Below are 24742 nucleotides of genomic sequence, written 5' to 3' on the forward strand. Positions count from 1 at the left end.
ACTCAAATCAAAAGTTTGAAGTTATTACCATTTCGGAGAGCAATGTTCAAGAAATATTGAATGTTTTACTTTAATGGGAGATAGATAAGATAAAAATGCTTTGCCTCGAACGTTTTAATCGTATGAAAGAACTAATATTTTTATTTGACGTCATTTTCTCCTAAAGCCCGCCTTCAAACATCATAATGAATTTACTTACAAAGCATGAAGATTTTGAAGGGATGTTTATATAAGGAAAGCGAAAGACAGCAAATTATTTCATGCTCTTTGGTATTTGAAGATTGGGAGTATCCAAGGAAAGAACGCTTCCTTTTAATTGCATATAACTGCGAAAAAGACACATTTAAAAGAAGGCAAAGTGTGAAAAATTATCTCCTTTTTTTCTGCAGTTAGATAAATATACTACTGTGAAATTAAGGATTTACTCAATGATTTTATCCCACTGCCTAAAAAGATTCCGACTGATATTTTTCTTCAACGTGGTTGAATTTGTCGCAGCCACGCCGCAAAGACGACAAACATTGCGCTTGTCCATTACCCCGAGGTCTTTTGACATATGCGGAAATGATGATTTGTCGGTCATAAAAAGGAGTATTTTTTGTAAAATAGCGTGAGCAGACGGCAATTAACAAAACAAAAAAGATTCAATCAGCTCTGCAGCTGGATTTAAGCTGTTCTTTTCCGAGGATAGAGATTGACGAGATATCCATCTCCGTACCGTTTACCAATCGTCCGATATACCTATTTATCAACCGGGAGAACGATATCAGGATTTCAGGTGAGTTAAACTGATTTTTCTTGCTTGCAGTAATAATGTTATGTGTGAGCCTTGTTCGTAAGCCTAGTGAATTATTGGTGATATTCGTTGCATCTTTTAGTCTCGTAAAATGATGTGGAAGTTAATTTATTGTATCAACTCTAATACCATTTTGTTGACTGTTGTATCTACAACTACTTTGCATTTTAATAATTCTTAAGATTTATTTAATCGCACAAGTAAACAAATTGCATATTATGAAACGACCTGCCACTTTGACTCAAATGTGCTTGTCAGTCAGCTGACGTCTGTCAGCCCCAGCTTTAGGTGATGTAGAAATGGTGGATCCTGTCTCCTGTGCATAAAATTAAGTGCCTCCTCCCTGATCATTCATGCAGGAGTAATCACAAAGACAACATCCTCAAACACAGGGCATGTATCCCTTTCCCTGTCATCTAAATTCAGTAAACATTGGCAGTTGACACTCATGTCTCTGAATTAGGTTTTCCTTGCTAGTAATGGTAATGACAAATGCATTTTCCCTAGTGTGCAATCATCATCTCAGCCTCAGGAGGAGCACACTGGAGACACATCAAGTGGCAACTGGCACATTAACTATGCCCTGTTAAAGGGACCCTCCCACCTTAACATTAGTTTTGAGTTGAGATAGCCAAGTTTGCGGCCAGGCTCAGAAACCACCATTTATCCCGGTCGCAACCCCCGCAGCTTTATGGTGTTCAAGAAATTTCTTCCCTTTACTTGCAGGGTGGGACCAGCGTGGTCCCTATCTCTTAACCATTACGGGAATCTGATGACGTCATCAGGCTTTTGAACGTCCGTTAAATGTTTGACTAAAACGTTTTGTAGCACGCGGTGGTATATGCTGCGTTGCGCGCAACAAATGCCGCACTTTTAAATAAAGTCGCTAGGAACAGCGGAGATCCCAAAAAGTAAACAAAAGTAAAAGTCTAATATCTTGAAAACCGGTGAATATTTTTCGGTGAAATTTGGTAGATATTCGTTTTCGCTCTTTCTGAACCGAGCGACATCACTTTCATGCCAATTCATAAACTTTTTTTAAGGTGGGAGGGTCCCTTTAATGCTCCTGTCAGTGGTACCTAAGCTCAGTGGTGCCCAAGCTCCCAAGTGGTGTCAGCTTGGGCAGCTTTCTTAGCTGCCCAAGCAGTTTCCCTGTTGAGCATCACAATTGATATAGGTACCAGGCAATTGTGTGCTAACAGTATCACACTGGCCATAAAGACCAGGCTCCAAGTCCAGGGTCTAGTGGGCACCACTTGTCTGCCTTGTGTTCCCAGCAAGACATCAATTGGAGAAGCTGACAGTTAAATAGTTTTTTGTCATCATTTTTATGACCTTCTTGACCCTGCTTGATGTTTTTATTTTATGCTCACAGAATGCAGGGTATCTATGAGCATGAAAATGCCTTCCAATGACTGCTTTCCTTGTGGGCCACAATGTAGGTGTGGGTGTGGTCCCAGTCCATGTTTAACTATTTTAACCCACCATGTGATGGGGATTCAGTCATCACACTGTTGGAAAGCGATTCGGTCATGAGAGTTTTTCGACCCGGTCGTGACTTCACGCGAGTTTATCGAAAATTTCCAATTCCCGTTCCCAACATTCCTGATCTTGACGTTTACGAAGTCATAGCGTAACTCGTGAGCTAATTGAACTTTAACGTCGGCGGAACATGTCAAAACGCCGAAACATCGCAAAATTATGCGAAAGCTTTCTTCTGCTTCGTTTTCCAGGATGTCGTCGGAATTGGCATCATCTCAACGGTTTGAACTATTGAGGGCCCAAACCGTGATAATGCTCGTTTTTTCCGGATTCGGTTCTTCTGCGCAAACTTGTAGGGCAATTGAGCACGCCATCGATTGTACGCCAGCTGTCTTTCTAATCGAGAGACGTTGTGTGATGATTTTATCGTCAACTAGCCAGCATGAAAATTGTACTGCAGGTCTATGTCATTACCAACTATGGATGTTTGATTACCTTAGAGGTATATGGGTTCAGGGTTCTTGCATGCACGCACACACAAAAAATACTAGGCATTTTGCCAGGCAAGGAGGCTTTGAAATCAAGGTGTCAAGCGCTTGGGCTGGGGTAGAACACTTTGGTGCTAGATGATGGGCGAAAAAAATGTGATCAGCATACCACCTTCAGTATTTTGGCTAAACTAACCACTTTTAACCCGCGCTGGGGTGTGTTCGGACACCCCTGCGGTTTTTCACGGATATCTCAAAACCGTGCCACCGTTTTTGGCACACCTGTTGATATTTGATGCATCTTGTCCGCACATGTTTTGAAAATATCGGACTCAGCTCGTTCAAGGTCAGGTCACCAGGTCACCTCAAATGACCTTACCTAGAAAAATTAAATGCTCGTCGTAACTACACCGACTGAATGATTGCCTTGAAATTTTCAGCGATGGATAAGGGTAAGAGTACTTAAAAAAATTATTGAATTTTGATATCGGTGACGCTCAGATCATTTTCGCGCCCTCTCCATTATAAGTCAATGAGAGAAAATTGAAAGGCGCCTCTTAACGTCATTCAAAACACTCAGACATCGGGACATCGGCAAACTTGACACACTGAATCGGAAAATTGCACCCGTGAGTCGTGACCCCTCCCCGCGATACGGTCGGCTGATAAGTCGGCGGCGGTCGGACGTCGGATAAGACAGGTCGGCGGTCAGGTGCAGTATAACCTTTTCCGGTCAGGTCATGACCTTGACCTGGGGTCAAATTTTCCAAATGACCTTTCAAGGTCAAATTATAGTTCATTTGATGCGTCCCGACGAGAGAAACACGCTGGCAAAATAAATGCCGTGACTTGCTTGAGTCAAAAGTTATAATCAAAAAACACTACTAAAAAACGGTTAACTTTTTTCCCTCTGGAGACTGAATCGTTGATCTTAGGTCAAATCCGACTTCCGAGGACATGTTAGCAAAAGAGCTTAAAGGAGCTATCGAATGCGCTTTTCCGCAACTCCGTAGCTCTATTGGTTCCCGAGTTGTGCGCCGGTATGTCAAGAATCTTGAAATTTTACCAAAATTCTACCTTGGATCACTTCTAGTGACTTGACCTTTGACCTGGCCGAAAAAAATGACTGAAGTATTTTCATCATGATTTTTGACGCTCTTTCGAATGCCGCTTACCGGCTGTCGCTACGCGGCCTAGCCTAGGAGCCGAGAGTGAGGGTGTTCAGACCCCCCCCCCCCCTCCCCCGGCCCGGCATGGGTTAAAGTTTTTCCAGCATCTAAAGGGATACAGGAAACAGTATTGTCGACATATTTGAATATTAGGAGTTTTGTATGTTCAAAATATGAACCACAGAGCATCTCAAACATGAAGTAGTAGTTCCTTTCTAAAAATCAAAACACTCCTCTCCGCTGACTATAGACTCACCGACCCTGCCCGGCCCGGCGGCTGACCCGCGCCTGTGGCGGCTGTTGCAGCGGGCCGAGGCGATGTGGCAGCTGGGTTAGCTCGCCGGCCGAGACGATGATGAACGGCAAGCCTCTGGTCGAGTACTCGGACGTGTCGTCGGAGGCGCTGAGCGGACCCGAGGCTGGCGAGATCCAGAGTGACGACAGCACCTCGGCGCGGCGCCGCAACCTCAGCGACGGAGAACTCTCGCCGGAGGCCCCGCGCCGTCCGCGCCGCCGGCGCCGCCGCCGCGCTCCTCCGCCGCCGCCGCCGCCGCTACCTGTGATAATCCCCCCGCCGCTGTCACCGCCGCCGCTGCTACCCTCACCCTCGCCGCCGCCTCCCCCACAACCGGTAGATCTGTTTGACCACGGCCACGCGATGCCGGACTCACCAGACGCGAACGATCGGTACCGAGCTAGGGATAAGAAGAAGAAAAAGAAGCGTGAGAAAGACAAGGACCGGGGCGGCGGTGGTGGCGGCCGGAAGAAACGGAAGCGCCATCGGTACGCAGAGGCCGATGAGCGGCTACCCAGTGCCAGTCCGCTCTCCTCGCCCGAGGAGGCGGCCACCAGTGCCCCAGTGTTCCGCGGTAAAGAGCCCAAGGCGTCGCGGCGCCGGGCCATGCTGCAGCCGCCCAGTCCGGGCACCCCTCTCTCAGACGGTTTGGCCGGCTCGCCGAACGGCGACCGGGCGCACCTAAGGCGCCGGGACGGCCGGGACTCGCGGGATATGCGCGACTCTCCGCTGGTGCGTGGTCTGCGCGACCACCGCGAGCTGCGCGACCATCGCGAGCTACGCGACCTGAGGGACCTGCGCGAGTCTCCCCCTCCGCCGCCGCCGCCGCGGGGAGCTCGCACCCCACCGTCACCGGACAGTGGCCGGTGGTCGGGCCGTGGGCGGCCCCACACACCGCCCCCGCCGCCGCCGCAGCCCATGGCGTCCTCAGAAAAACGGCGCAAGTCTCGGTCGCGGAGTCGCGAGCGGGAGCGGCGGAGACGACACAGCCGCAGTCGCAGCCACAGCAGGTCTCCACCGCCCAGGTGAGTCGGCACTCGGCATGCTGCAAACGGCATGGGGGAGACGATGGTGCTGGGACTTGGACTAATGCTTGTGGCGGTGCTGGTTAAACAAAGATTTTCAGAATGTTTGGTGATGTTTATTTATTGCATTGGCATGTGCATGATATGTGTGTGGGCTGGCGAATGGTTGAATACTTGTGCTGTTTTGCTTCTTTTCATATCCTGACTATGCTAGACTTCTGTTCGGTTTTCCGTAGTGTCGTCATTTTATTGATCCTGATGAAGATCATGACCATCAGCAATGCGTCATCACCATCCCCTATCTCACTTCTTCCTTCCGTCGTCCCCTTGCCCTCTCCAGTCCACCAGTGGCGGCGAACGGCCATCTTCCAGAGCCGACATCCGTATCACACCAGCCTCAGGCCGACATACCGGTCGGAACTACGACACGTCCAACCAACCCGCCGTCTGCCGCTGCAGCGACGCCCGATACCCAGACGGAGCAGCCGACAACGCCACAGGCAGCAGCAGCCGCGGCGAGACTCGCACGGGCCCGCTCGAAGCTGGCGGCGGTAGCGGCGGCGGACGATCCGCGTCTGGTCAGCTACAGCGACAGTGAGGGCTCGCCGCCGGCACCGGCGAAACCTAAGGTGGATGCGCTGGGTCAGCTGATCACGATGGTGCGTCGGCAGATACCCTACCTGCCGCCGCAGCAGCAGTCGCAGAGGTCTCCGCTGAGACCGCAGCCACAGCAGCAGAGACCAAGGCAGACTGAGTCGCAGAGGCCGCCCCAACCGCAGATATCTCCGCAGCAGCAGCCGCAGAGGCCACCCCAGCCGCACCCGTCGCAGCAGCCGCAGAGGCCACCCCAGCCGCACCCGTCACAGCAGCTGGAGAGGCCACCCCAGCCGTGGCCGGGCGGCTGTCCGCCGGGTGGCGCCGCTGCCGTGCCGCCTCGCTGGGCTCGGTGGCAGTCGGCGCCGATGGCTCCCGCGATGTCGGCGCCTCCGTGGCCGGGTGGGTGCCGCCCTCCGTCCCTGCCGGGCGACTGGCGGCCGCCGCCCTGGCCGCGGACGGGGCTGCCGCCGCCGTGGGCGGCCGGTCCGGGGCAGATGCAGCGCGCGGCGCCCTTCCATCACCCGAGGATGCCTCACGGGGCGGGTGGTCACCCGTACCACCCGCAGCAGGCGGTGGTCCTGGCGGCCGCGGCGGCGGCGGCTGCCTCGGCCGCAGGTCACCAGCGGCACCTACACGGCCCCTCCGGTGAGCCGCCCTGGCCCGAGCAGCGACAGCAGCCGTCGCGGCAGTGCCTCCGACAGCTGAACCGAACTGTGTCCCAATCTCCTTCCTCGAGGAAGAAGAGAAAACATCGGCACAAGTCCTCATCCAGCCGTTCCAAATCTCGTAAAAGGTATCCTCCTTCCTTTGACATAAGTTCCGATGGACGGTGGTGTCGTAAAAGATTGCTTCTGATAAAAGCATGCTTTTCAATGACTCTTAGAACTGGAATGTAGATTTGTTGCATGATATTGTTGTTTTTAAGATAAATGCATGGTGTGGTATCGACATATATGAAATATAACTTAATTGTTGTTGGGCTCGTTTCAATCACAGCATGAATTACTGGCAGTGCTGACGAGTAACACCATTTTCTGTCAAAACTCTTGAATTTGTTTCTAGGTAGAGGCCAAGAAATGTGTGCTTGTGTTCAGGCTCAGTGCCCTTTTCTGTGTTATTGTGGATGGTATGCCACTGCAGTTTACGGCACTAGCCTAATGCCAGCTAAGCCTGTTTGATAAACGCGCTCGTTTTTAAACGTAACATTCCTATTGTAAACAATGTGAGCAGACAGTTTTCTCAAATCCACTATCGACCGATGTGTTAAGAGATTCTTGCACGTGGTTAATAGCTTTCCCACCACTCAAGTTACGTACGCGTTCATCTGGATGTTGTACAGCGTGAATCGTGTTTGGTAAGTTTTCAGCCGCTTGACGTTCTGTGTGACCGTGTTTCCTGCAGGCACAAGAAGAATTACTCTCGGTCGAGGAGCAGGAGTCCGGTCCGCCCCTCCAAGAAGAGCTCGCGCAGTTCCCCGTACAGCAGGAAACGTTCCAGGTCGGTCCGAATTGCTCACTGTAAAGTAGTGACACGAAACTGAATAAGCTGCCGTTTCTCCTCCCCAGCCGGTGCCATTTTCTGTCGCGTGACTGAGCTGTGACCACTGCCTTGCCCTGCCTTGGGACCTGTTTGACCTGTGATCACTGGCCTCTGACCACTGACCTCTGACCACTGACCACCGACCTCTGACCTCTGACCTCTGACCTCTGACCTCTGACCTCCGCCCTGTGTGTCGCCAGGCGGCGGTCGCGGTCACGCTCGCCCCGCTCGCCCCGCTCCCGGTCGCCGTCTCACTCGGGCCGGTCGTCGCGCGGTCGGCATGGCTCACCCCCGCCGCCGCCACCCCGGCGAAGCACGCCATCCGCCCGCGAGCTGACGGCAGAGGCCAAAATGTCCCAGACCTCACTGTTCGCCGAGCTGGTCAAACAGAAGAAGATCAGGGAGAAGGCCCTGCAGATGCCCTTCTTCCAGAAGGAGAAGGTATGAGCTGCGATGGCAAAATGGCGTCGATTCAGCGGGATGTTTGGAATGACGTTGAACTGAATGCCTTTGAGACATGTCAGAAATGATATAGCGGCAATGCTTTTTGGGGTTTCTGCCTGCTAGTCCACTAGTGTCACCATTTTGTATTAAACCACGCAGTGAGTTTTTAACTCCTTTGCTTCTTTCTCTACATTTGGTTTGTGATTACATATTCTGCTGGATGGTGGATATAGCTGAATGCTAGGCTGTGCACAGCTGTTGGGTTTGCCAGTAAGGGGGAATGTTTAGCTCTAGTTTCATTATTAAATTGCATCCCTGTCAGCTGTCCAACGCTGTGCACGTACACTGATTAACCTCTAACCTCCCACTCGTACAGGACAAGGCCGGCCGCGCTCAGGACGATCAGGACGAGGACGTGATCGAGGTCAGTCCGCCTCCGCCGCCCCCGCGTATCGTCAGTCAGGACCGGCCGGACGGGAAGGCGCCGCCGGCGGCGGCGGCGGCGGTAGCCTCCACCTCCGCCGCCACCGCCACCGTGTCTTCGTCCACCGCGTCGGCGCCGACAGTAACGACGGCAGAAGCCGAGGCCAAGCCCGCTCCGGCGCCGGCAGCGACGGCGGCGCCCTCCAAACCGGCCACCCCGGCGCCGGCGACGGTCGGCGGCCGGCCCAGCCTGACCAAGCTGCCCATGCCGCCGGGTATGACGGGGGACGAGCTGGAGGGTGCCGACTCGTCGCCCGACAACTTCTCGCCCGAGCAGAAGCCGGTGCCTCGGCGCGCCGTCGACCGGCTCATCAGGGACCTGCCCATGCCGCCAGGTCTGTTTAAGGCGTTTGTTTTAGGCGCAGGGGTATTCTCTATACAAGCACATTATATCATACAAGCACGTCGCAAAGTGCAGCTGCTATGCTTTCAATGGTATTTGAAATTTCGTATCGTCTGTTTTTAATTACAAGAACTTTCTGCTCTCCTTCCTTTGGAAGGAACGCTAATATCGCTCATGATAAGCCAGTGACAGGCGTGTCTGACCTCCCCTCTGTGTCTGTCCAACAGTGGTCGCCGGGTCAGACGACGCCTCAGGCGATGAGGACAGTAACATGTCGGGCAGTATGTCGCTAATGGGGGCCCGACGGCGTGTGGTGCGCAACCTCAAACGGCCACGCATCATCCACAAATGCCGCGAGGTCAGTCCGTGCGCCGAGGTGTCGCAATCGGACTGGGGAATGTCGCAATCCGTCCCGGTGTCTGTTTACTTGCTGGCGTGATGTGGAGAAGTGGTTGATAAGGATGATAGATCAAGGTCACACTTGTGATTAAATTTGATGTTTAGTGATACATATGCTCGCTACCATGATACTATCAAGAATCGCATACAAAATTATGTGTACACATGATGTAACCAAAGCCCGCTCTGTGTCGCTTTGGTACAGCTTCCCACTGCCCCTGTATGCCAACCACCGGCACCTGACCGCCTGCCCTCCCCATCCACAGGCCGAGAGCAAGACGTGGGGCGACCGGTGTGTGGACGCCTTCGAGCTGGTGGCGCAGGTCGGCCAGGGCACCTACGGACAAGTGTACAAGGCGAAAAATCTCGATACCGGTCAGTTTTAGGTGGCTGAGGAGAGGGAGATAGAGATGAAGGGGGTTGGAGGTGGATGGTGTGAACCCTTGGCGAAGCAGTCGGTGTAGGTGCAACGACAGCTGAAGGCAGTGTCGCAGGCTGCCGTTGGCGTTATTTTCCTACTGTACAATAATCGGAGTGTAGTTTCGTTTCGCCGTCACTAACGTGGTATGATGTAGCAGGTAACACTCGCTAAATCTGGGCCTCGCTATCTCTGGACAGTGACCTGCCTCGCTATCTGTAAAACTGTGCAGTGACCGCCCCTGCTCCATTAAATCTGACACCTGTGATTCTCCCCACTCACAGGCGAGGTGGTGGCCCTGAAGAAGGTCCGTCTCGAGAATGAGAAGGAGGGCTTCCCGATCACGGCCGTCCGAGAGATAAAGATCCTGCGTCAGCTCAACCACAGGAACATAGTCAATATTAAGGAGATAGTCACCGACAAACAGACGGCTGTGGACTTCCGGAAGGTGCGTAGTCATAGCTGATAGTTGGCTGGTCGCGATAAGACAGTCACTTACTTCAACAGTTACTTTTCATGATATTAACTTTGGGCGAACTTCAAAACATCTATGGGAATGATGTGGTAATCTTGTCGTGTGGTTTTCCTTACGCGCGAACCTCATTTCTCCCAGTTGTAGCGTAACAGTTTCGCTCCATGCTGCACCCCTGAACTTAGCAGCGCGTTACAGTCGCTGTATTTCTGACCCCTTGTTCTCCGCCGAGCAGGATAAGGGTTCATTTTACCTGGTGTTTGAGTACATGGACCACGATCTGATGGGCCTGCTGGAGTCAGGGATGGTGGACTTCAACGAGCCCTGTAACGCCAGCATCATGCGCCAGCTGCTGGACGGCCTCAGCTACTGCCACCGGAAAAACTTCCTCCACCGGGACATCAAGTGCAGCAACATCCTGCTCAACAACCAGTGAGATACTGCTCGGCTGAACATGGGCTTGGAAAGTCGTCTGTGAGGGGTTGCTGAGCTTTGGTCTTGCCCTCCCGTTCGTTGAGTCTGTGTTTGCGTGTGTTTCTGGCTGTTTGCGTTGCTGTCGCTCAACGTTGTCAGGCGTCTGCCATTACGTTGTCAGGTCGAAGCTGTCAGTTACTTATCATAGGTCTAACCGCCATGCCTTTACTTAATTTCTACACAGTCCCACATTCTCGCCAGCGTGTATCTCGTTCTCACAAACCTTCTCACTTCCTCAGGGGACAGGTGAAGCTGGGCGACTTCGGTCTGGCCCGGCTGTACAACGCCGAGGAGTCCCGACCGTACACCAACAAGGTGATCACGCTGTGGTACCGGCCGCCGGAGCTGCTGCTCGGAGAGGAGCGCTACGGGCCCGCAGTGGATGTCTGGAGCTGCGGCTGCATCCTCGGCGAGCTCTTCCAGAAGAAGCCGCTCTTTCAGGTGGGTGGACGGCAAGATTACTTTACTAATAATAACTAATTAGTAATAATAAATAATAAATAATAATAATACTGGGTGGACGGTGCTGGGACGGGGAGGGTGCATGTAGGACGAAGCTGCTGTTTGGCGACAAGAATGGCGGCGGCCGATGTCGTATGTGTCGGGTCTGTTTCATGCTAACCGACTTAAGACCCGAAACGGATTATACATAGTGCACCGTAGCATGCGCGACTGCAGCAAGGAAAAAAATGCATTGACATGTATTTGACGCAGGTGTTTGAGATGTGTTCTTCGATTGTTGCGTCCTTGATCTTCGCGAAATTCTGAGTAATTTGAATCACTTCTCCCCCTCACCGCCTCGCCATCCGTCTGTCGTCAGGGAGCGAACGTGGAGATGGCCCAGCTGGAGATGATCTCCCGGCTGTGCGGCTCCCCGTGTCCGTCTGTGTGGCCCAAGGTCGTACAGCTGCCCCTGTGGAGCACCCTCCGACCCAAGAAGCCCTACCGGCGGCGCCTCAAGGAGGAGTTCTGGCACATGCCATCGGCCGCGCTCAGCCTCATGGACAAGATGCTCGAGCTCGACCCAGAGAAGCGCATCTCAGCCAAAGATGCGCTCGAAAGTCCCTGGCTGAAGTCGGTCAATCCGGACAGGTAAGCGGAGGCGATTGGAATACAACTACACGTATGTAAATAGAGGTTAAACTGTCCAGCTCAGCTCGAGTCAATGGCTCGAGGAAGAACGGCACCGCAGGCATGGGAAACGGTTATATTCCTCGAGTGGTTCATGTGACCAACATTTGAGCAAATGAACTAACATGTCATTTTTCATTACTCTTGCACCAATCGCCTCTTCTCTGACCGTCATTGTTAATTGCTCATGGAAAAATCGCCTCTTCTCTGGCCGGTGAAGATTCAACTCGTCAACAACTCGTCCGGGGTTGATTGTCTGATATTCGCTGCCTTCGTATGCTCACTGCGCCTGCCATATCCGTTCCGCTCCACGCCACTCCGCTCCACGCCACCCGATCAACAACTAACCTTTGCTGACCGCCCGTCTTTGACCGTCACCCCTCCAGGACGCCACCCAAGTTTCCCGTGTGGCAGGACTGTCACGAGATGTGGTCTAAGAACCGGCGCCGACAGATGCGGGAACAACAGGAGGACGTGTCGCGGCCGGGCGGCGACCGGGAACGGGACGAGCCGAGCAGGTGAGGGAGGGTGGGAGAGAGAGAGACAGAGGAGAGAGAGAGAGAGAGAGGGAGAGAGAGACAGAGAAACAGACAGACAGACAGAGACAGAGAGGAGACCAGGTGCAGACAGACAGACAGAGACAGAGAGGAGACCAGGTGCAGACAGACAGACGGACAAGATACTTTGGACAGACAGACAGGCATAGAAAGGGGCGGCTTCTTCTGAGAGGGGCGTTGAAGGTGGGGACGACCGAGAGAGAGTGGGGAGGAAGGTGACTGGAACGGGCGTGGTGGTTGGGAGTGGGTTGTGTAATTTGGGGAGGGGAAGGGTGTTGGGTGAGCACTGGAGGACGGATGTTTGCCTCGTGTGATGTTGCATAGGTCGACAAGGTTTGCGGGGATCGGGCGGGATGATTAGGCTGCTGGGTATCTGGTGTTATTGTATGGATGCAGTTGTGCGTGCGCTGACATTTTCTGCGTGCTTGTCCGGTGTTATCGTTGCGTCGTCTGATAACTGATTGAGTAATCTTCGAATTTTTATCCCGCGTTCTGCTTCGTGACTCTGTGTTATTGTTACGCCATTGATGATTCAAATGTTTCATTTCATTCCCAGCCTCCCTATTCACCACTCCAACATTATGCCCTTCGCTGTCTACCCCCTAGCCATACACTCACCCACGCATTAGACATGTCCTCTCTCCCTTACCCCCTGACCTCACACCTCCCCCCGCCCCACAGGTCACGCGGCGGCTCCAAGCCCAACTCGGCACCCCCGTCTGAGGGTCAGGCGGCAGTCTCTCCGTCGGAGAGCGGCGAGCGGCACAAACGGCTCGCCATGCTGCTGGCAGAGATGCGCAGTCTGGTGCGCCAGCGGCGGCCGGTCACCTACGAGCTCCTCACCAATATTGTCAATTGTCCGGTGAGGAAAGGAGAGGGATGATGGGAGAGGTAGGTAGGAGTGACACGGTGGATTTAGATGATGCTTAATGTTTGTTGGGTATGAGGCTGATAAATGACCAAATTATCCAAATAATCTACCTTTCCGTGTATGAATTGTAACGTCAAAGCTCTTTTTAAATGGTTGGTTATGTTGAGTGCGAACCAATAAACCAATATCGTGAGCGTTATAAGCAACAGTTTGCCTTTGCGTGTCACCTCTGCCATGTCTTGCTGTTATCTGGTGACTCATGTGCTGCAATTCCCCGCTCACTTCCCTCCCAGTCCCCTCGCCCCTCAGTCCGTTGACGCCGCCTCCCGCCGCAGGTGGACCTGCCGACCCAGCGGCTGGTTCAGCCGGTCAGCGCGCAGCTGACGGCGGCGTCAGCGGCGCGCCGCCAGCTCCGACCGGAGACGGTGGTGCTGGGCCGCGGCGGGTGCGCCACCCCGGCGCTCAAACAGGCGCTCTCGGCGCTGCTGCGCCACTGTCAGCTCTCGCCGCTCGGCTGAGACCGGCGGCGGGCGCGTGCATTTGTGATGGACGGCCGGGCCGCGCCGCCGGCATGGGACGGGACTGGCCGGCCGCCGGCGGGCGGGCCGGCGCCGCGGAGACACCTGGAGCGGTGTGTGCGTGTGCGCATCGCGTGTGTGTGCGTGGCGACCATTGTTATCACACAGTGCGGCGGTGACTGTGTACTGTGGTAGCGCTAGGACGGTTTATTACCCTCAATACATCTATCTGATGGTGACTGGTGCTGTCTGGAACTCTAAAAACACTCACTGGTGACTCGGCACGCACGAACAGATTGCCGGGGAGGCTGGTTCCATCACTCCACTCCACACGCGCTGGGACATGCTGTGAGATGACGTGTATTTCTCATTTGGCGGGGCGGTGGTGGTAGCTGACATGGCACGATGGCCGACAAGCCGTGTGGAGGTGGTGTGTCCATGACGAGCGCGGCGGCTCTTAGGAAGCAGTTTGACATTGAAAATGGCACACGGCTACCGCCCGGGAGTCTAGCCATGAAGGACCTTACAAGGCCCAACGCGGGGCCCACAGCATTGGGCGCGGCCTCCCGCCGATCTAAGGCAAACGATACAGGACCACAAACACGCACACAAACACGCACACAAACACGGTACGTTCCGATCACAGCGAGATGGCACAGTGCGGCACCCTACCGTCCACTCAGCCGGGCTGTCGGGCCGGACGGGACAGGCACGGGCCACGGGGGTTCGAATCCGCGGCGCCGGCGCAAAAACAAGCGCTGTAGCGCAGATGGGGGCGCTCGGGGAGAGAAAAGAGGGTACGCGCAACACGCTCAGATACCAGGGAGACCCACCACCAGACGACCACAACCTACATCGATACAATGAGGTACGCTACTCGACATATATGTTTGCGCCCTTGTGGTGCATTCTCTAACTCATCGGCAAGATATAAGGACCTATCCTTTCAACACTGGACGTAAACAAGGCAAATAACGTAATAATTGAGTAAATAACCGTGCAAAGGGAGTAACATAACGCATCACTGCTATTCGGGTAACAGTAACACTCGTCACACCTAGCATCCATTTTGTGCTTTGTACCGTTCCTTTGATCGAAAACATTTTGAAAGCCTCAAACGCATCTGAAGTTCACCACTAAAGCTGTTTGGATTGACTGAAGTCGCATTTCCAAATAACTCTCCCTCAGATCATTCGGCCGATAAAATCGTCAGATGCATGCTACCTAGCTCAGCCAGCCCGCTACACCCTCCAAACTACTCTAAGAACAGTTTGGAGACACCGCTTGAAGGCCGACTCGGTCATACCAACCGCATCGGCTGTGCTTTTTAGCAGTCAGCACAGTTCACCCTCCCTCCCTTCCACTGACGCGGCGCGGCGACGGTGGCGACGCGTGTGGGCCGAGTGCAGAACTACATCTCAATGGTTCTCTTCAAGGTCCACATGCACTCCTGGCCACCGGAGGCGGCGATCACCTCGTAGCCGAAGCGGGCCACCAGGTTGACCACGTACATGGGGTCCCGGTTGAGGATGACGCCGTTGACGCACTGACTGACCGTCAGGTCGGTGACGCCCAGCTGCCGGGGACGGGGGGGGGGGGGTCAAACTACCGTCAGTGATGGGTTACAACTACAGGCACGCAGCTAACGGAGGACTACGGGCCGTCAGAGAGGAGTTACAGCCACACAGGTAGAACAGCAGCTTTAGACACAGTTGTCCTAAATCGATAAAGAAATACGCACCAGTAAAGAGTCTAACAAATGAGCCGGAAGCTCGTCTGCCAACGTACGTATCAATTGACGCAGTGGCAAAAAAAAAATAGTCCACGTTAAAGAGCAAGATTAATTTGATTGCTTTACCGGGTCCGGATAGCAATGTAATCAAACAATAAAGGATCTAGAAACAAAAAGATGGCTTAGCTTTCAGGATTTCGCACGTACCTTCTGCGCCTCCTCAGTAAAGTGGGAGTCGTTGATGCCGAAGATGTACGTCTCCACGGCGAAGAGCGAGCCCTTGACGGCGATGTAGTGGGTTACGGACGGCATGTTGGGACCTGCAAACCGACAAGAGGTGACATCAAATCCACTGTGCGCCGATTCGACAGCGAGCCACCGAGCGGGCGAAGTAAGCCAGATGTGCGCTGCATTCGCTTATTTCTACGCTATCCTGACGGAGACGCAGAGCAGCGTATGCTAATGGAACTGAAGGAGGCGTCCCTTGCCACTCGCTTCCTAAGTGATCGATCGACGATCTCCCAAGCATGGGTGGAGAACCTGCCCCGGCCATCCCGGCCGTGGCCGGGGTAACTTTTTCCACTTTTGTAAATCCTAAAAGCTGTCTCCATACGAAAAAACTGCCATCTATAAAAGCGTCTCTCATTATTCTTATCTACCTTGAAAAGTTTTTGAAAATTTACTTTATTTTCATTTTGGAGCTTCTATGTTTTTAAGTCTTTTCATCGCGGAGCCCCACATGTTTCATCAAACAGAAGTAAATCATAGTTAAGGGCCGTTATCGTAAGATGGCACTGTATACCATCACAAGACAGGACGAGGGTAATATCAGTGAGATAGAAGGACGAGCTGCTGGGGCTCAAGGCTCCCCCAACTTAACCCGCGCCAGGGTGGTGGCCCTATCGTAACACGTTGAGTCGAGAGGTGGGCTTTTCATGCTCCTTCTAACTCAGCTACTGGGCTACGAGGCGAGAAGCGGAACGACGTTTGAAAGAGCGACAAACGTGATCAGAGGTCATGTTTTAGGCAAGCTCAATAATAAAATCACCATAGATCATCAAAAGCCAAATTTCTCTGATTTGAGCGTTCTCCGACAACTCTTCTCACAGTTCATGAACATAACGGAGCTTAACCCGCGCATGACTGGGGTATTTTCCATAACGCGAGTGACTGGGGGGGGGGCTCTCCAGAGCCCCCCCCCCCCCCCCTCCTATCTCCGAAACTACTGGGCCGATCGTCAAAATTCAAACGACGTCTGATAGCCCTGGAGAAACTGTCGAGCGAAACCTATTTTCATTGACCTCGAGGTCACCGATGACGTCACAGGTCAGGTCAAAGTAAAAATTATCGACATTTTTGTTAGTTCACAATTAAGGCTCTGACCGCCGGACCGCCGGTCCGATCAGGCTCATTTTTGGTTTACGCACTCCTTGACGGATGCCTTAGATACCCTAAGGGTACCGAACTTTTACTTCGAATTTTTAAGGTCAAGGCCAGGTCATCCTAGGTCACGAAAATTGTATATCATGTATCGGTCACGTGACGCATGTTTTATAGTCCATTTTACTCGTAGATTTCGAAAATAGTGCTGTCTGTGTCATTTGAGGTCATTGTCAGCTGAATTTACCGGAGGTCAGGTCACTTTCAGGTCAGAAAAGGTCAAATTTTGAAAATAAAATTTTTCAACAATAAAAGTGCCTATCAGATGCGGTTTGAGCTCAGAAACACGATGGTGCCATTTATATTGATGTACGACGTCAAAAACGTACTGAAAAATGGATTTGAAAAAAAAACATAAAATTGCAAAATTTTGACAATAATGCGAATAACTTGGCTATTTTTGAAGATATTGGGCTAAAACTTGCAAATGTAGTTCATCAGTGTGTGTTCTATCACATATATTCCGGTTATTGCGAAAAGTCAAAAACTTTTTGAAAAAATCAACAAATATATTTTTGTAATTGTAAATAAAAAATTTTCAAAATTTTCAAAATTTCGAAAATTCGAGATTGCAGTTCGATAGCTACGTGTATTTGTAGTCCACTCATGCAAAGAAAATGGATCTAGCTTTAAAACTGAGCTCTTGAGAGCGTTTGCCGTATTTCAGTATTTTGCATGAAAGTCGGCCGACATGACGTCACTCTGACGTCATTTCCGGCTAAACTATGGTAGCTAGAAAGTTGAAATTTTAACACAAGGTGTCAAATTGATGCCTCTGAGGGTACCGCAAGTTTCGTGTTGATCCGTCAAACGGTTTAGAAGATATTGCTGAAAAACATGAGGGGGGGCTCTGTTGAGTCCCCCCCCCCCCAGTCATGCGCGGGTTAAACACTGCAAACATAACATTCGATCACTCGTTTAAGGCTCGGTCGCGAATAATATTTCAGGTGCGAGCTCAAATCAATAAGAGGGTCAAAACGGTCAAATTTGACATTTTGTTTTGTGTGGGAAGGTTGCAACTTCCACGGAATAAGCTTTGCAAAGGGCATGATGGCATTTTTAGCACGATCATCCAGCAAATTTGACCTGAAGTGATGACCTGACCTAGCACTAGGTGACATGCGTCCGAAATTTTAAGGCGTGTTGCAAAATTGTTGTTACAATTACGAAATCTTCCGCACCTGCGTGCAGCAGTTTTCCCTAAAAACGTACAAACGGCAGACATCCATTATTCTATGCCACAGAATAGGGGTTTGTTGATAACCGTTGACAAATATTTGAGCATCATCGTCTTTCTGACTTTCGGTCGCCGGCCGGGGTAACTTTTTCAAACATTCTCCACCCGTGCTCCCAAGTGAACACGACGTAAGGGCGGACAACAAGCATAACGCATTACAGAATGGCGGCTTCGGAAAGCTCGTAGGTAGCTCCTTTCGTTGATGCCGCTTGGCCAATATTGCAACTCGGGGCTAGGCATCTATCAAGTTGCATTAATCTGAGCCCGGCCTCCTCCTCCCCCCCCCCCCCCCCCCCCCCTAAGTTTCAGAATATTATAGTCGTTGCGTTCTTGTCCGAAGATCCCACTCGATAAACGCATGGTTATTGGCGGTGGTAAGTGAACACAACATTGTCAATTCAATGCCTGAATTTGGGCTGAATAAATATGTGGTGCTTACTTCTTCAGGTCAAGGCTATAGAACTCCGTTCAGGTTATAAAAGATCTCAGGAAGCCCGGACTATCATTCCACCCCCCGAAATGATGATCAGCACCTAATCTTTAAAAAAATGTAAAAGGAACGTAAAGGCAAAAACGGTTCCTACAACACCCACCATACATCTTACACTGCGTGGTCTCAATAACATTATCCTGACAGAGATAAGTGAGATTTGTAGTTTGTAAAGGCAATGAATGCATTCCGCGGCGACGCGAGCAGAAACAACTCCAATCTGTTGATCAGTTCTACAATTTTTCAGTGATAAAGTCAAACCAAAAAGCCTAGAAACTTAGCACCCAGGAAAAGCCAGAAAAACACGGACCTAGCGAAGTTGTGGCATCGGCGGTTGAAGTGTACCCATTAAAAAAAATTCTAACCTAGGCACGGGATAATCGAGCTGGTTTGATCATGTGATCCCGAGGCGAGCCAGTAGCGGTTCATGTGAATTGTGAATGACATTTAAGAAAAGGGCCGACTAAATGGGTACTGAATCGGCTACAGCTTCGACCACAAACCACACCTGTCCGGTGGCTTCCTGATGCACGTACTACATGGTAAGGAAAAGTTGGTATCCGATTGACATCTCTGGTAAAGAATACCTACAAGTCAGAAAATCGAGTGAAAGACGCTTTTCACACATGTAAAATAAAACGAAAAGGGAAATGCCTTAGGCCGAACTGAGCGCTATTGATTGACTCACGGCTCTTTTCTGAGGCAACATCAACAAAACAACCTTTTCCGCTTTTCTCCTTTTGAAAATTTCACCGGTTATCTGTCTTCAAAATGTCCTTCGCCTCGAGAAGCTGAGTTATTCACGGTCACTAGCAACTGAGCGTATGAAATGCCTCTGAGCCTTACCGGCGTCGGGATGAGCAACAAGCTCCGGAGTGCCGGTCTATGATACACACACACCACAGTGAATGGTGATGCACCACACCACTGAACGACCAAACCAGCATCAGTCACGGTTGGCTCATAACATTTTTGTTCAACAATCCAAACGGCTGGCTGAGAACGTCATCCACGCAAGCATAATGAGGCGGATGTGTCTGCAACTAGCTCCTTTGCAACGAGCGATTGTTTACAATGTGAAAAGACATGTACTCTGTCAAGACATGTACAGTATACACTTAATCTTTGAGTAAACAGAGCCGCTCTTGAGTCGAGTCAGCCCGTGGCATCGGCAGAGATAGTAGGGGGAGACCGGTAGGGTCCGGTTCGAGCCACCGCGGCGACCGCTGTTTCATCGTTCGGACGGAGAGGACCCGAACAACCCGCAGTCAGAAACCGTTAGCACGGCCGGGCGAAAGAGTGGATGAACCTTATAGAGCAAGATGTGTTCGGCTGCGGGGGAACGTTTAACTTTCGCCTCCGAATCCAGCTGGAATTTCTAGGTCAAGTGGTTAGGATCCAAGACTACGTAACAGGCTCGTTCAGGTAATAGCGGAGCAAAGGCGTCTTTACGATATCGTTTGTGTTCAATCACCACCAATTAGCAGGGGCATTTACGTTGCAAATTCATCCATTTACCCCACACAAACCAAAATTCTCCACTCTTCTGCTTCAGTAGGCAACAGCTGAAGCAGGAAGCACACATACTGCAAACCACGCCGAACCTCAGCCGCAGGAGCGCTGTCACGGGTCGTCACAAAAACACGATCGGCATCGTCACGCAGCGCGCGTGCCCGCACCGGTCGGCAATGCTCAGCGACCCGTTGGATGGTGGATTGGTGGGCGGTATTGGTGATGCAAACTTCTCCTCCACTGGCAGGGAGATGGTAGTCATTTCAGTCGGGATTTGAAAGGGTGATTGAAATATGACGGTAGTCTGTATGTTTATCTAAACGAGGTAGTCGATGAATGCTGAAGTGTCGATAAATTCCTGGACTGTTGAGAGGAAACTTGGCTGTGGGCCTCGGGACATTTTACATAGTTTGCTTGATATATATTTCGGAGTCTTGGACATTTGCATTACAGCTTAAGTTCTCGTCATGCAGACGGGAACGCGGTGCACAACTACCGGATCCAATCGCATGGATAAGTTTATCAGGAGTGGCAGGAAGCAATTCTGGAGAGCCTTAAGCCTCCTCGACATTTCTAAATGCCGCAGACAATCTCGCCACCCGCTTTGGCACATCAGTTGTGTGGAACTGTAGTTGCCTGTAACATAAGACTCAGTGGCTATTTCCTCAGCTTCATCCTTCCCACCAATACCCTACTCTCACCATTCCTCGTTGACTAAAATAGAATCGAAAGCCGGGGCGGGGGCAGACCTAACAATAACCGTCGGCGCATTCCCGTGGTTACGCATCGTCGCCGGCGGTGCGTACGTACAGCTGGACAGCCTCCTGACCTCTGCCGGCACCATGGACGACATGGTCGGCTCCGCTTCCGCTTCAGCTTCGGCACACTTCCTCCTCCTATCTGCCCTCCGGTAGGCCGGACACACAGCAGCGATCACACACAGGCACTGACGGACAGTGGCGCTCAGCGCTGCACAGCGCGACACAGTGCTCGGTACGACAGCGTGCGATACGGTATAGCACAGCACAGCACAGCACACAGCGTGGACACCTGCACGGCGCAGAGGCGTCGGACCGACTGGCGGCGCTGGTCGCCGGCCGTCACGCGGCCTCACGCCGCCCCAGTCGCTCGGTGGCGGCGCCGGAGAAAAACAGCACGGCCGGGGAGGACGGCGCGGCGCGGCGCGGCGCGGCGGAGCCGGCTGGCGCACGAACCGGTCGCCGGCGGACCGGCCGACCGACCGACCGGTGACGCGGCGGGGGACGGGGGGGCGGCGCCTCCTCCGAGTGGCCAGCTCCGGCGGAATGTCAGAGTGGCGGCCAGGTATCGTAATGCAGAGGAAAATTCCGAGAGAGCAGCGAGAAATGGAGGCTGAGATGTATCTAATGAAATGGAAACAATCCCGAAGTTTGTATTGTGAAAGTGAGGAGCGAATGAATCAGTAAATCAGTGATCGTAACATCAGCCCAGGCTGAGACATTCGACTTGAAGCTACCAACTGGAGCGATGCATGTAGGATGAAATGATAAAAAAAATGAAAGCTAGTGTCTATGGAATGTGAAGTTTATAAACGATGCCTAGAAATAGCCGAGCGGACCTTGTTGCGGAATAATTGTGCCGTGCCTTCCCTAATGTGACCGCATTCGAAATGTGCAAATAAATTATGTGTCTGGCCTCTGTATGAGAGCATAACAAATGCACTGTGTTCAACTGCGGCTCGTTCATTGACAGCTAAGCTTCCAGAATTGACCACCAATCGGAAAATGTCCCATAAATCAAACAGCCGACCGGGGCAAGTTCGGCAACATCGTCACTCCTTCAGCAAGCACGTATTGGCACTGAGCCTAAGAAGCGCTGTGAGTGTGTGTTTAGGCACTGCCTCGTGCCTGTCGAGCACGGAGTCTAAAATTAAAGTCTGCCACCCAAGTGCTTCCGTTTGCGTAATACGGGTGCACGTAAACGAAGCTCCTGGCTTTATAACCACGCCTAGCACCACGGAAGGACAGCGTGGTGACGAGATCACCGACTGTAGTCACGGCCCACATCAGTCCGCAAGGATTCCCAGATCAAAGGGCAGTTCAAGACACAGAGCATGTCGCATGCATCCCTATCCAACCATCCTGAGTAGAGCGTCGGCGTTTGATCTAGCGATATGATGCAACATTGTTATGAAACGCGCTACTGTTTTGACGAGGTGCATCTCTCCACAATCGCTGGGGTACGATACATGGACTTGAACTGGGCTTACGGGAAATTTGCAACTCGTCAATAGTGCAGGAAATGTGGGAATTGGCGCAGTTACTGTAGCTACTGCGTACATTATACTGCGCATTACAACTTACAGACAGCCACCCGGAATAGCATGACGTCATAGGAATTTCCCTTAGAACGCACCAATCTGTAGGCGGAGTCAGTCTGAGTGAAACCGCGAGAATAGTGACATTTCCTACGTCCAGTGCTGGGTAATCCATCAGCCAGATGCCCTCGGCTATCCATAATCATCAGGTCCGACGGTTATGACCTGCTCCAACAGATCATTTGGTTTGCGGAGATGTGATGTGTTCACGGAGACCAGTCATGGACTGGTTACCGGAGAAGGCGTGACTCAGTGGCAGCAGAAAGTAGGGTTTTAGGGCGGGTTAACAACGCGGTTATTCCCGCCCCCGGCGTTGCCCACGATACCGTACCATTCCACCTTTGCATGGAGACCAATCAAGCCTGTGTTGTTAGAAAAGGCACACGAGGGGACTGTGACATGAGACATGCCATCGAACCGTACTGACAGTAAAAAAAAAAAACGCGTGCCACAGGATGCCAGCATAGATCTAGCCGTTCCACATTTCTATCATTGATAGGACGGGATATTGCGATTGAATATGAATATTATGTCATCAAAAGGCGAAAACATCCAGATGTGACGGACTGACATTTCCCGTCGCGATGCCACTGCGCGGTCCTGTGTGTTATCAGGGCCGCGGACAGCCGGTCTATACCGGCGCGATCCGCCGCGAGTTGCGGACGGTGTGGCGGGCCGGTCGCATTGGCACGCCGACTGAATCAGCAGCAGCAGGCCGCCCGTCCGTCCACCGCGCGCTGTTGTGGTCGGACGGGCGGGCACCGCAGTACCAAGGTCGCGCCGTGCGGCTGTCCATCACCGCACTGTCAACGAACGGTGCACACTGGCGCGATGTTGTGCATCCCGCGGCACACGCGGTAGTGAGTGGTTAGCTTAGTTTCAGAAAGACCAGAACGAAATATCATAGCGCATCGGATGATGGTGATATGGGGATTGGGGCAACCGGGCCACAGTGGTCATCGGCGATAGCGCATCAGTATTGCAGCCCGCACGGATAAATGTCATTGATGGAGGACGAGTCATATTGTGGAATGGAATACAATACTTCAGCTGGACCATAGTATACATTGCGATTGATAACGATATTACCTACCCTACGGCCTACAGCATACATGTACTATACGTTACGATCTAATGAGCATTATGAACGTCATAAGCCATAATATGCGACGGAATGAAGTGCTAATGGCCCCGTGGCTAGAAAACGTAGAAATAAAGAGTGGCAAGGCCGATATCACGCAAAACGATGATTAGAGCCATTAACACCGGTCACGAAGTGGATTGTGAAAACATAATGCAAAATGGATAGGTACCCAACGACACTAAAATGCAGAATGACCAAAACAGAGTCAACACAAATGTTCTGCCACGATGGCTGCAGAATCATTATCGCTTTACGTGCGCCGCTTTTCAAAATACGTATTTCGTAACACAAGGCGTGCTCTTAACTCAATTTAGCTCCATCAATGTGAAAGCAGTCCTGCGTACGCATCGAAACCGAGGAGACAAAACATAATTATTGTTGAGCCATCTTTGAACACGAATTATGTACGCTCCACGTGCTATGTAAAACGCGACGGAGAAACCCGAATAGTGACCGGAAAACAAAAAGGAGTATGTAATTCATCAGTCTCTGCAAAAACTGTCGACTGCGCGTGTACTGTGCGCCAGAGATGGTCCATTTTATATCACTGCTTCAGTCCGCGGGGCGCCGGTCGGAGGGACTAACCGTTCAGCTGCTGTCGCTGTCGTCCAGATCGTCCGGCGGCGGCGGCAGCTCCTTCTTCAGCGTCCACACGTAGCTGTCACTGTCCTCGGGGACACCGGGACACGAAGTCACCACCTGCGGCCGGCGGCGTACGGGTCAGAAACTGACCGCTACAGGTCTCTCTCACCGGATAGTTGAGGGTTACCAGAAGGTCACAGGACCACCATTACAATACAGCTCAGCTCATAATGTCACGACGTGTTATGAGCGGTATTGCTATAAATTAAGGCCGGCTTGAATAGGATGATCCGTTGGAGGGTCTTAAAATTTGATACGAAGTAGTGTTAGAACTTAGAAGATGGGACAGTTATGCACAGTTGTATGATACGATACGATATGATGCGGTCGCTAGACTGGTAGGCAGCATCAGGTTCGGGCGTACAAAGTCCGGAGGCGGTGCGGTACGATACGGTGAGATCGTTCAGCTCAGTATGGCAAGAACGGAACGGCGCAGACTTTCATCACAAGTGCTGGTACGGCACTTAATACGCAACACACCGTCCGTTCAAGTGAGTTCAAAGGCTGGGAGGGATCGATAAACGGCGGAGCCAATAAGACAGCGTCATCACTGCTGAAAACACAGGCTACAATAGAGAGAAATTGATATTGAAAAAATCATTGTCATCTAGGTGGAAAACGGAATGATCGGAAAATGTTACCGACCACGGACCAACCAGACGTCTTACCATCGACGGGACGCCAATTC

At 51.9% G+C, this 24742-nt stretch overlaps 2 protein-coding genes across 3 annotated transcripts; one reads left to right on the top strand and one right to left on the bottom strand.

The window, feature by feature from the left end:
• Positions 1–293: 293 nt before the first annotated feature.
• LOC122386680 (cyclin-dependent kinase 12-like) lies at positions 294–13740 on the top strand. Of its 2 annotated transcripts, XM_043376104.1 has the most exons (14): positions 294–778; positions 4242–5255; positions 7254–7349; positions 7592–7832; positions 8212–8653; positions 8889–9019; positions 9327–9435; positions 9763–9926; positions 10186–10382; positions 10664–10865; positions 11245–11516; positions 11942–12073; positions 12794–12974; positions 13319–13740. In XM_043376104.1, the coding sequence occupies exons 2-14, from the start codon at positions 4288–4290 to the stop codon at positions 13499–13501; spliced, it is 3318 nt and encodes a 1105-aa protein (XP_043232039.1). In that variant the 5' UTR covers positions 294–778; positions 4242–4287; the 3' UTR covers positions 13502–13740. The 2 variants fall into 2 exon arrangements, with proteins under 2 accessions (XP_043232039.1, XP_043232040.1); XM_043376105.1 differs by lacking the exons at positions 294–778; positions 4242–5255 and adding an exon at positions 6399–6645.
• A 105-nt stretch (positions 13741–13845) lies between these two features.
• LOC122386688 lies at positions 13846–22953 on the bottom strand. Its single transcript, XM_043376127.1, has 4 exons — positions 22906–22953; positions 20723–21206; positions 15441–15553; positions 13846–15077 (listed from the first exon to the last, which is right to left on the bottom strand). Exons 1-4 carry the CDS (start codon positions 22951–22953, stop codon positions 14913–14915), a joined length of 810 nt encoding a protein of 269 aa, XP_043232062.1. The 3' UTR covers positions 13846–14912.
• Positions 22954–24742: the final 1789 nt, after the last annotated feature.

Source organism: Amphibalanus amphitrite, unplaced genomic scaffold (assembly GCF_019059575.1).
Source record: "Amphibalanus amphitrite isolate SeventyFive unplaced genomic scaffold, NRLGWU_Aamphi_draft 000259F_arrow, whole genome shotgun sequence".
NCBI lineage: Eukaryota > Metazoa > Arthropoda > Thecostraca > Balanomorpha > Balanidae > Amphibalanus > Amphibalanus amphitrite.

What these genes read in the sequence shown, in the direction of transcription:
- LOC122386680 (XM_043376104.1), top strand. Translation starts at nt 4,288, where the DNA reads ATGATGAACGGCAAGCCTCTGGTCGAGTACTCGGACGTGTCGTCGGAG. An exon ending in AGCAGGTCTCCACCGCCCAG is followed by an intron (nt 5,256 to 7,253) that starts GTGAGTCGGCAC and finishes TGTTTCCTGCAG; the next exon opens with GCACAAGAAGAATTACTCTC. An exon ending in CGGCTGTGGACTTCCGGAAG is followed by an intron (nt 9,927 to 10,185) that starts GTGCGTAGTCAT and finishes TCCGCCGAGCAG; the next exon opens with GATAAGGGTTCATTTTACCT.
- LOC122386688 (XM_043376127.1), bottom strand. Translation starts at nt 22,953, where the DNA reads ATGCGACCGGCCCGCCACACCGTCCGCAACTCGCGGCGGATCGCGCCG. An exon ending in ACTCGCGGCGGATCGCGCCG is followed by an intron (nt 21,207 to 22,905) that starts GTATAGACCGGC and finishes ATTCCGCCGGAG; the next exon opens with CTGGCCACTCGGAGGAGGCG. An exon ending in TTACTGAGGAGGCGCAGAAG is followed by an intron (nt 15,078 to 15,440) that starts GTACGTGCGAAA and finishes CGTCCCCGGCAG; the next exon opens with CTGGGCGTCACCGACCTGAC.